The sequence below is a fragment of the Pinus tabuliformis genome, chromosome Q (genome assembly GCF_031772625.1).
Source record: "Pinus tabuliformis cultivar Carrire ecotype Pingquan chromosome Q, CPIR1, whole genome shotgun sequence".
NCBI classification, from domain to species: Eukaryota; Viridiplantae; Streptophyta; class Pinopsida; order Pinales; family Pinaceae; genus Pinus; species Pinus tabuliformis.
In genome coordinates this window covers 1,187,845,600-1,187,857,509 of record NC_142296.1, presented here as the reverse complement: position 1 = coordinate 1,187,857,509, position 11,910 = coordinate 1,187,845,600, and the positions used below count along the sequence as shown (strand labels likewise).

At 36.6% G+C, this 11,910-nt stretch overlaps 1 protein-coding gene across 1 annotated transcript; it reads left to right on the top strand.

Annotated features, from left to right (window-relative positions):
• The first annotated feature begins 2,618 nt into the window (after positions 1–2,618).
• LOC149223942 (protein LURP-one-related 15-like) lies at positions 2,619–6,704 on the top strand. Its single transcript, XM_089383430.1, has 3 exons — positions 2,619–3,974; positions 6,146–6,367; positions 6,469–6,704. Exons 1-3 carry the CDS (start codon positions 3,663–3,665, stop codon positions 6,592–6,594), a joined length of 660 nt encoding a protein of 219 aa, XP_089239556.1. The 5' UTR covers positions 2,619–3,662; the 3' UTR covers positions 6,595–6,704.
• The last annotated feature ends 5,206 nt before the right edge of the window (positions 6,705–11,910 follow it).

The following is an 11,910-nucleotide window of genomic DNA, read 5'->3' as shown; positions in this document are numbered from 1 at the left end:
CCATCTTCTGAGGAGAACGGGAGCCAGGTCAAGGTGCCAGACCATGGACAGTACCCAGTTGGTGTGCTCCAAACAGCTGAAATGCAAAGAAAACCATCCTTTGACTAGGGTTTGTACCTTTGGAATATCCTTCAGGTTTTCGCCCCAAACCTCCGAGACCCATTGCTGTAATTTTGCCACACTGTAGTGTTTGCCGCGCACCCGACCGACTAAGACCTTCTCTGCTATGTCCATGGCATCCAATAATTTTATATCTTCTGCAAAGTTGAGGGGCGTTGCACAGGCTCGTAGCTTTGGACCCCTATTCTTTCTCGAAGGCCCAGAAACCCCAGCAGCCGACGCTTCCTGTGTCGAGGAGGGATGTGAAGGTCCCGGTGTTGGAGAAACCCTAGGGTTTTCAGACACCTCCTGCGGGATGGTTGCAAATATGCCAGAAATAGGTCCAATGCCTATGAAATGCCCCCGAGAGGGAGCCGAGGAGGTCTGCGGAGCAGTAGGGACTGAGCCAAAAACCGTCGAGCCCTGGGGGAAATCAGGGGGAATAGGGCTAGTCACCGCCGAAAGAGGGTTTTGAGTAATATCAACACCAAGGGTTGGGTAGACAGGTTTAGGCGGAGGGGCAATAAGAGCCAGGGAGCGCGGCGAGAGAGGTTGTGAGATGAACTCAGGGGGGAGGCCGCTTCTTCAGGGAGGGAAACTGGCGAAATGTGAGGGCAAGGAGGGCTTCTATCTCGTCAGTGAGGTCAGACATGAATGGGAAAAATCCGGCAACAGTGGTCCTGGTGGGTGTCCATATGGGCACATCCTCCGAAGGGTCCGGAAAGTCACCCAGGTCATCCATGACTGTCGGGAAATGTTATGATAGTTGCCAAAAGAGGACATCAACACTACAGAAAACTATGGAGGTTAGTAACCGGGAAAAACCGTAAACCTGAGAGGTAGAGGGATACTGCAACAGCTAGAGACGGTCAAAACAGTAACCGGAGCAGGTAACGCTTGGGGGAGCTAGGGAATGTTCGCAGGTTACGGGGGTAGGTGCAGGCGGGCTTCAATGGATGAGTGCCGCCAACGGTCGTGGAATCAAACCCTAGGACTGCCCATCTAGCTCCCTTACATTATTATTGTTATGCCAGCGCTGATGATATTATTTCCCCTTAGACTCCTATATATAGAAAGGAGGTCTTGTCATTTGTATCATCCAAGAATTGTTTGTTTGTGTAATGTAAAGGAGGTTGCCCCCTCAAAGAGGCTCATTTCTAAGGCATTCATCTATCTTTTCTATCTTATTGTGAGCTTGTTTCATAACAACACCCCAATAAAAACTTCATCTCAGTCCAAGAGAGTGACCCCCAGTAAAAACTCCATCTCAGTCTAAGAGAGTGCCCCCCAGTAAAAAATCCATCTCAGTCCAAGAGAGTGCGCCCCAGTAAAAACTTCATCTCAGTCCAAGAGAGTGCGCCCCTATAAAAACTTCACCTGCCAGTAGAGATCAATAAACTTCATCTTCAAGTAGAGATCAATAATTTGCATATATTGATTGAAGTGACCCCTCATATGCCTCGTGTTAGGAATCCAATTTGCGCATTTTATAAGAACTCTATATCTGAGAAGAGGATTATCTGAGAGGAAGCTTCTCCCTCAACTCAGGTGAGTTCATCTTGAATTCTATTTTCATTTTTAATTTAAAAATAATTATATATTTATTTTCAAAAATAATTTTCCACATTTTTAAATATTTATCTTTATAGGTTTTTTATTCCCCCCTTATAGTGCTAGTAAACCTCCTGGGGTTTCACGTAAACTGAGCTCACTACAAGGGGAATTTGAACTTGGGTATGCCTTGTTTCAAAGAGTTCACAAATTGGAATTAACTAATTAAGCGAAGGGGCAAATTGCAGGGTTGTGCCTTGCAAGGTTGTGTCGAGTTTTCACTGTGTAGAGGAAACTTCCTTCCCAGAGTGAAAGCACTGCACAAGAAAATAATTCAACGCCCCCTTCCCCCTCGCATACATAAATGACCTGCAAAGCTTCCTCCATACCCACACAAGAAATATAACAATATTACTTGGATATTTGTTTAGGCCCCGTATGTAAAGACTGCAAATCATTGGGAAGAGCAGTAGCATAACAATGTTAGTGTGAGAATGACCACTCACAAAATTCGTTTTTTTGTCTCACCAACAGAATGACCACTCACAATTTTTTTTGAAATGAATTTTCAGTCACTAGAAAATACCAAAAATACAACTCCCTCCACCCAATAGAAAATTAAATTATGAATAAAATTTCCAAAAAATTATGAAATTATTTTTTAATTTACACGAAAATAAAAATATTCAACATTTTCATTGAAACTTTGATTAAAATTACAAAACACAACCAAACACACTCTGATTGCTAAAACAAAGAGTAATAACCTTTCAAATTACATATCATACCTTCCCATTAAACATGTACCAAAATAAAAAATATAATTTAAAAGCTTTATAAAACATATATCAAAATTAAGAAAATAATTCAAAAGCTTTATAAAATAGAATCCAATATATTACTTCCAACACACATTTTATCTTACGCGGAGATGCAGGGCACTGTATGCAGCTCTACAATGTCTCTTCGAAAAACTTTCCACATGGGATTTCCAGCATATTCTTTCCTTTGAACTTTCAAATCTCGCGTTTCTATGTGTTTGCTGCAATCTCTTTTTTAAGAAAAAAAGAAAACTTTCGCAGTATTAAAACTTACTGTTATAATGACTAGTTTATTCTAATGGTCGAGAGAACAATACCTTCCGTACCCGATTTATGCAATTTCATTTTCATATGACCGATTCATTCAAATTCACTGGAATCTGATTTTTAGTGTGATCATTGAATGTGTTTGTCAAGTCCGACGTATGTTCGATGTTTCAAACAAACTCACATGGGTTACAATTAACCAGTGGGCGCCGGGACTTTGAGACAGGCTAGAAATATGCTTTCGGAATTCGAGAAGGATTCTCTGATGAACAGCTGGTTCTTACTCCATTACACCCTGTATCTTGAATTCAGTGCATTCAGCAACAAGGAATAATAGCTTTTAGTCCAAATCCAATTCTAACTTGAATTCACTGCATTCAAAAATGAAAGAATAATACCTTTTAGTACCAGTCCACGTCTCTTGCGGGATCGAGTGGGACAGACTGAGGGCTCCTGTATGTAATCATTTGTATAAAATATCAAACATCTATTGCATCAGAGTGGAAAGGAGTTTAAATTTATTTGTCCAAATCAACCTTAAGGAAATTTGGGGCTGAAAGCATGGGCAGATTTGACGTTTTGATGCCCTAGAATCGAAGACATCTGTTGTATCAGAGCGGAAAGGAGTTTAAATTTATTTGTCCAAATCAATCTTAAGGAAATTTGGGGCTGAAAGCATGGGCAGATTTGAAGTTTTGATGCCCTAGAATCGAATATGGTACTGGGACAAGTTTCCAGATGTTCTTGCACTCGCCGCAAAGAAATTAAATCATTATTAAGATTCCTGTCTATCTCTGGACTTGATTGCATTCCCCCATATATATACGCACAGGCACACGATTCGAGGCCTTCAACTCGGGAATTGAGCTTTGAAGAAGCGGAGGAGGAACCGAGTAAGCCCTATAATCAGATAGACTCTTGAAAATGTTCAAATGGAAGCGTGAGAAAGAGCAGCACGCAGCGTCCAAGTCTGGACTGCCGGAAGAAGATCAGCTGGCGGTTCCCAAGACTGGAACTCTGCCGGTTGTCGGATCGCAATTCTGTACACCGTATCATACGCTCGTGTTTACTGTGCAGAGGAAGAAGCGCAACAAAACTTGTAGCGGGGCCGATCTGGTGATCAGTGACTCCGATGGCCAGTTGATTGCCAGGGTAGACGGTAGAGAATGCAGCCTGCGCGACAAACGAGTCGTGCGCAACGCTTCGGGAGAGCCCCTTGTTACTCTGAGACGGAAGGTATGCAGTGAAAGGCCTACTTTAAAGAAGTTTTTTTTTTCGAGTAACAGTGATCTTTTGTTATTTAAAATTCATTTTAAATGTAAAAATTCCTTGAAAACTTCAAATTTTGCAGATTCAACCAATTAAACTGATGATTCTTAAATTCAAATTTTGCAGATTCAACCAATTAAACTTATGATTCTTATTTCTGAAATGGACAAAATTGTTCAGACAAAGTGCTCAGAGTCATTTATTTTATTAGTTAGAAATGACATTTTTTTTAGGAAAGTGGTTTTACAGTTTGTAAATCTACTCATCAACAAAAAGATATTAATGGAAAGGGTCATGCCAAGAGGTTGCCTTGGTTGTCTTTAACTCAAGGCATGTCTACTTTTAAACCATAAGTTAATAATAACATATAAGGCATGTTTACTTTTAAACCATAAAATAAATCATGGTGTGCATATTTTAGGTGTGTTTTTAATTAATATGTAATTGTTATATTTTTAACTTAAAACAAGTTTATTGGTAAATTATAAAATAATAATGTTTTTAGAGGAAATTATGATGTACATGATTTAAATGTGTTCATGCTTTATTTATTATTATTATTATTTTTATAGTATTGTTTTTATCTCATATGTTATAAGATCCCTGACTTTTAGAAAAAAGTGATGATTGCAAATACCTGTATGTTATGTTTAAAACAAATAGAGAGAAGCACCAAATCTTTGTTTGGTTGAGAGGACATGGAATTGAGAGAGAACAAAATACATAATAACACATCAAATAACCAGCTGCTAATAATAGATTTACTATTCCTCGTCCAAAGGTAAATTATAATGAAGTGTTTATATATTTAATAGTAAGCACATTACATTGGAATATCATAAGCAAACGTATACATTATCAAAACTTAGAACCAGAAAATTGACCTTACTATTAATCAAATTAACTTGAATTACCTTATAGTGAATAAGCTGAAACATCTTAATAATTTGATTTATCAAAGTTATAAATTTTTTATTAATTAAAGTTCTCTACAATAATTCAATAATTTAGTGTAATAATTATTATGTTTTTTATTAATTTGGCTTTATTATTAATCAAATTAAATTGAATAATCTAAAACATTTTAATAATTTTGATTTATAATGGTGGAGCAGACAGTCATCATCTTGGATATCGTTGTTCATCATTTCATGCTGGTTCATGTGGAACTGGAGGAATGCTTATATTTTCCAAAGCTCTAAAGAACCTCTTCAAGCTATTCTTCAACCCATATTGGCTTGTCATGATTTCTATCATCAGGAAGTCTCCTTGCTGAACATGTCTTCTACATGATGCCATGGTCTTTTGCTCATGTTAGTGATCTTGGCTCCCAGATTGCCAGTTTCATGCTTTTTGGATCCGCAAATTCCCAAGGCTGGGAATTCTCCGCCCCTTCTCTCTTTATAGGATTTTTGCATGCATCAGTTTCATGGTTCTATTCTGACAGAAGCTGGAATGTCTCTGCTGACAGTCCTGGTATATCTGGTTTTGATCATCTATAGTATCTGGTATTCGAGTTTTTTGTTTTGGGATCTGTTTAATCTGTCATCTATTTTTGCAAAGACTGATAGGCCTTTTTCGCCTTAATTCCCTATCTGCATCCTATCTCTGAAAGTGATTCTGGGCACTTCTATGCCTTATCCGACTTTTGATTATGTAATGATGACCTTTATATACTCTTAATATAAAGCTATATTGGTTTTTTTCTCTCTGAAAAAAAAAATTCTCTACAATAATTTAATTGAGTGTAATAATTATTATGTTCCTTATTAAGATTTAATTCTTTCAATAATTATTATGTTCTTTTTATTAGGATTTAATTTTTGGAAGTGATATATTGATATATTGAGTTCCTGATAACTCCAAATCTTATAAATAAATCCTACAGGGTCTTCCCAAACTAATATATAAAGTTCATATTATAATGATTCCATTGAGTTCATATAATTATGGTTTGGAATCTTGAGAAAATAAAAACACAACCACCTCCCCTCTCACAACAACAACCACAAATCTTAATTTTAAAACTCATGCTGATTTGCTATGAATTATACACAAAAGACCAAATTACAGTGTATGCCTGTGAAAACATATGAGACTGTGACAGTATATCTTGTGTATTTGGTTGAGAGTTGCAGCTTGTGAGCATCAACCACAAATGGGAAGCATTTCGTGGGGAGAAGACGGATCCAGCCAGAATGTTGTTCAGCGCGAGGACATCATCTGTGTTGCAGCTGAAAACCTCAGTGAATGTTTACATGCCGTATAATACTGAGGAGGAACAGTGGAATTTTAAAGTGAAAGGTGACTACTTAGAGCGATCGTCTGTATTCTACTATGGTGCTCGGACTATTGCAGAGGTAATTCAATAAACTCAGAATCCTGTAACATAAAATTCTTTCATTCTCTTCATTGCTCTGTAATTTTATTATGAGAACTGATGTTGGTTTTGTTAATGAAGCTGAGCCGGAAACGGTCAGAAAACAAAGAGCTACTGGAAAAGGATATTTTTCTCGTCAAAGTACATCCTGGAGTTGATTACTTATTTATAATTTCCTTGGTGGTTGTTCTGGATGAGATCAGCTGAGCTCGTTCGTCATATTAATAAATCAATGACAGCAAACATTAGTTTTCAAATGTTTCTGAAAATTTCCTTCATGCCATTGTTGGGTCATGTATATCTGAATTTTTACTGTGCAGTGGGTGTGAACCAGTGATCTTAGCCTGAGCATTTGGGTGTGAACCACTGTTAATTATCTTGCAATTTTTTGCTTATATAATTGTTACTGTTAATTATCTTGCTATTTTTTGCTTACTATTTTGCTAAAATTTGAAACACAGCCTTCATATTACTCTGCAGAGAAATTTGTCCAAAGTATATTAACAAAGCTCTCCTTATTGCAGGCCTCCATGGCATAAATTCAATACTCTTTTTGAATCTGCTCATTATAATCACAGATATTGTGATGTTCGGTGATATAGTATCGTTCATGACTAGAGTGAAAGTAACCATAAACGAAAGAGTTGCCATGACCTCAATAACATTGATTGATTCCGATTGGAAATCTCAGACATGAATAATATTGATGGGAAGATCAAAGGGCTAATAGCATGTGTTTTTTGTGTATGAGATAGTTTAAAATGAAAGGGATAATTTATATATAAATATTAGATATTATTTTAAGTAAGTAATTCATTTATGATTATTTTTATAACAGGTAATTGTTGAAAAATATACTGCCCTTTTTTTCGCGAATTCAAAGAAGTCTTTGCATGGTCATATGAAGAAATGTCAGGCATTGACTAGAGCATCGTTGAACATGAAATCAAGATGTATCCAGATGTCAAACTAGTACACAACCGTTTCGACCAGTGCACCCGAAGAAAGCCACTACCATTAATGCAGAAGTTGAAAATCTTTTACATGCTTTTTTCATTTACCCTGTTCCTCCCATTGAAAGCAAGGAGCGATTAGAGTGTGCGTATGTAAATCAAGCTTGTCCAAAGGACAACTACCCTACCCCCTTTCATCGACCAAATAATTGATGAATGTGCTGGATGCGAAATCTTTTCATTCATGGATGGATTTTTCGGATACAACCAAATCAATACAGGACCAGTCGAAGACTGCATTACTGCATTTATATGTCCATGGGGCACATTCGCGTATTGTAAACTCCCTTTTGGTTTGAAGAATGCAGGGGCAACTTAATAAATTACATAGCATTAATCATTACTTCCATGAAAGGTAGTTGTAATTTAGTGAGATCTCTGGAGATCACTCATTCGAGATAGCTTCTGCCTCAAGTGTGCTTAACTGTGAAATTTTCCCCACAATCAAGTCCACTTAACTTGCTACCCCATTTGCAAAACCTTAACAAGTGTTGTGCTTCATGGACCCCTTAACATAGTTGAATTCCAAAAAAATAATATTTAATATAATACACTGCCAAAACCACCAATACTTAATAAAATAAATATATTATTTTCTCTAATTAACTTATTTTTCCAAATTAGTAAATTATAAAAAAAATACATTACTCACACCTCCACACCACTTGGATAAAGTAATCTGTAAATACTCTGTTTTTTTTTAATAAAACATACACTCTATGAAATTGATATCCTAACTTACCTTCACTTTTGTACAAAGTAATATGTAAATACTCTTGTTTAATAAAACATACACTCTATGAAATTGATACCCTAACCTAGCTTCACGTGTGCAATCTTCTCACTTTCATATCCAAGTATCCAAATGTATTTTAAATATATTTAATTTTATTTGTTTTATTGATTTTAAATAATTTTTTATCATATTTTTAATAAATAAAAAGTATAAGATCAAATTATCTTTTCTCGCAATATTTTATTTTATATTCAAATTTATTTTTTTATACATTTTTTTAAGAATATGGTATAGGATTAATAGTAATTGATTTTTTGTTTTTTATATTAGTTTTGCACACATTTCAATAAGATTTAAATGGAAATTTTAATTTTATGTTTATTAAATATATATTATTTTTTTAATCTAATAAGAGGTTTTGAGGTTTTATTTAGCTGAAGGTTTTGAGGTTTTATCCCTAAATAATAGTTTATGACATCTTTTCCTCTTCTAGTGATGACCCTTGTATGTCTTTTCCGCATGTCCTTCCAACCACTAGTTGTTGATTTTTGTGTGGCATCCGGAGGTATTCTCAAATGCCAAGAGGCTTCCTAAGTCGACCTAGGATGTTATTTTGGGCATAGTTTTGGCTATTTGTACAACTGGGAAATGGAAACCTAAAACTTATTGTGTGAGAAAAGAATTTTTAATAATAAGGTTATTATATGACATACTGTGTTATTGCTGGAATAGCATAAATTTTCCCAAGACGAGGAATTTGCAGCCATTCTGGTGGCTAGTCACGTATGATAAAAAATATTTGAGACAGCCTTCAAAATAATGAGAAATAACTTTAGAATCCTTGGCTTCATTAAGCAAAACTAATGCTTGGTTCTCTAGGGTTAGTGACTAAATTGAGGGTGGAGAATCACACTATAGAGTCCCTCAGCTTTAAATGAGTGGAGGTTGGGTGAAGGTCTACACTATTTTTCCTTTACAAAATAATCAAACTTAGTATTCCCTGGATTCCCAACAAGAGGTGGAGGTACTAAAGTTGTAAATTCAAGGTGGAGAAATTCTCTGGACTCTTGGAAGGGTGGAGGAAATATTTGGAATCCTTGAATCAAATGAAGGTGGAGAAATTGCTATCTCTAGAATTCCTTCAATGGCTGGAGGGAGGAGGAGGATTTCCTCTAGAATCCTAACAAGGTGGAGGTAGAAAAGGCCTCTGGAATCCCTGGTATGGTCCTAAGCTAGGGGGTGGCATCTTCTCTGTTGACAGTCTGTCAACGGTAGGTAGGAGAGTTAAGGACCTCATTCTTGAACCAACCTAGTCTACACAAAATTAAACAAATGTGAACCACTTGGAAGGTACACCAAAAAAGAGTGAGAGACCCTACTTACATGGTAGAGGGTGATCCAAGGTATCTTGTGAATCATGAATGAGTATAGGTTGTAAACTATATGTAGGAGGTAATTCTACTTGTTAGTTAGCAATTTGGTCATAAGGCCTTAGGCCTCAACGAGTTTAGATCTCCAGACATTATGAAAGCTTAGTGCTATAAAAGATTTTATGAGTTAGGTAGGAAATCTCTTCATGAGATGTGGTCCACAATGACTTTGATCCAGAAATTACTAATGTGTGATAATCATAACAATGACTTATGTTTTCATTAATATCTATGAAAATTATGCTAAAAAGGGTGGAGATCGGATTAGATCTCTGGAGTCCTTGTATTGTTATACCAAAAGGGTGGAGATTGGATTAGTCTCTGGAGTCTCTGTATTGCTTTACTAGAAGGGTGGAGATCGAATTAGATCTCTGGAGTCCCTATATTGTTATGCCAAAAGGGTGGAGATTAGATTAGAGTTATGGAGTCCATGTATTGTTATACCAGAAGGGTGGAGATCAAATTAGATCTTTGGAGTCCCTGTAATATTATGTCGGAAGGGTGGAGATCATATTTTATCTCTAGAGTTCGTATATTGTTATGCCAAGTGGGCGGAGATCGGATTAGATCCGTGGAGTCCTTGTATTGTTATGCCAGAAGGGTGGAGATCGGATTTGATCTCTAGAGTCCCTGTACTCTTATTCCAGATGGGTGAAGATTGGATTTGATCTCTAGAGTCCCTGTATTCTTATGCCATATGGGTGGAGATCAGATTAGACTTTGGAGTCCCTGTGTTATTATGCCAGAAGGTTGGAGTCGAGTTAGATTTCTAGAGTCCCTATACCTGAGCATTGTTATGCCATAAGGGTAGAGGTTGGATTAGACCTTTGAAATCCTTGATTGTCTAAACATTGGGATAGGTTTCATCAGCTAACGGGTGACGACTGCATGGTTGGAAACTTGCCAATGACCAGGAGGAAAATTATGAGCCCCACCCCAATGCTCACTCTGAGTTATCTTATTGACTATAACTATTTACCGGAGTTACCAGAATTGCAGGACTTCTTATACATTTTGTCACCATGGGTAATACTAAAGCTTAGGGCACTATTATTCATCCATAAGCTAAAGTTAACTCCACATGTGGGACAATTTGTAAGGGCCTTGGGACAATATGACATCTCCCTGTCTATGGCTTGATATAAATTTGTCTTTGGTTCTGTACATAAGTCTTGTTGTTAGTACTACTTCTATACCTCTTTAAGGACTAAGTAGCCATTATCACCAGTCCTTACTTCTTTGAATACCCTCACTAAGATTATCACTAAGGGCTGTGACACTGCAATTGAATAGAGAAGTTGATATCGAGCTAAGGGGTGGGTTATAACTATACATAACCTTTTGACATAGAGAGTACAAGAAAAAGAAAAAAAGAGAAAAAGAGAAAAAGAAAGAGACAACTACGCCATTCTTGTAACCATGCTCAAGAGTCGGGTAACCTAGTAATCTCTCTCGGTTAGACAAGGAGTTTGTTACAGTTACTGTCATATCACTTCTATACAACAAGGTTACTTCCATATGACTACAATAAAGGTTACTGCCATATCACTTCTATACAACAAGGACATTGTCATATCACTGTGAGGTCACTACCATATCACTGCTATAGAACAAAGTCACTGCCATATGAATGCAAGGTCACTACCATATCAATGCTATACAATAAGGTTACTGCCATACAAGGTTATGCTATCACAAGGTCACTGTCTTTGTTACATATTACTATCAATAACCACATCAAAATCATTTTTATACAACCATACATTCCTACTATATGAAACTATTATCCAAACCATACATTGTTTTTATAGATATGTTGTAGCTTACATTGCCATATATCACATTATTATAAGGTCATTGTCATACATTACTGAATGTAAGTTATGCATAATAGGTTATTGTTGTCTACCATATATTATCATAGTCCATCGATCCATATGACAAGCATGTGAACCATAACAAATGATATATGCAAGCCATTGAAACATTGTGAACCATAGAACAAGATGCGAGCCATAGAAAAATAGATACATGAACCATAGAGAAGTGTGAGCGATAGAACCACAATTACTTGTGTGCCATAGTTAAGAACGATCCAAAAATAGCAAGCTACATATCCATCAAATAAGAGCGATCCATAAATAATGAGCCATTGTAATTATGTGTGAGCCACTATAGAAGCGAGCCTCTGTAATTATGCACGAGCCATTGCAGAAGCGAACCTCTATAAATATGTGTGAGCCACTGTAGAAGAAAGTCTCTACAATTATGAGTGAGCCACTGTAATGAACCATAGAGAATAGAGTGAGGCACTATAATGAACCACAGAGGATAGAGCGATGCA

Bases quoted from the DNA above. Each gene is read 5' to 3' on its own strand.
- LOC149223942 (XM_089383430.1), top strand. From the start codon at position 3,663: ATGTTCAAATGGAAGCGTGAGAAAGAGCAGCACGCAGCGTCCAAGTCT. The intron at 3,975-6,145 runs GTATGCAGTGAA...TGAGAGTTGCAG, and splicing joins TTGTTACTCTGAGACGGAAG to CTTGTGAGCATCAACCACAA. The intron at 6,368-6,468 runs GTAATTCAATAA...TTGTTAATGAAG, and splicing joins GTGCTCGGACTATTGCAGAG to CTGAGCCGGAAACGGTCAGA.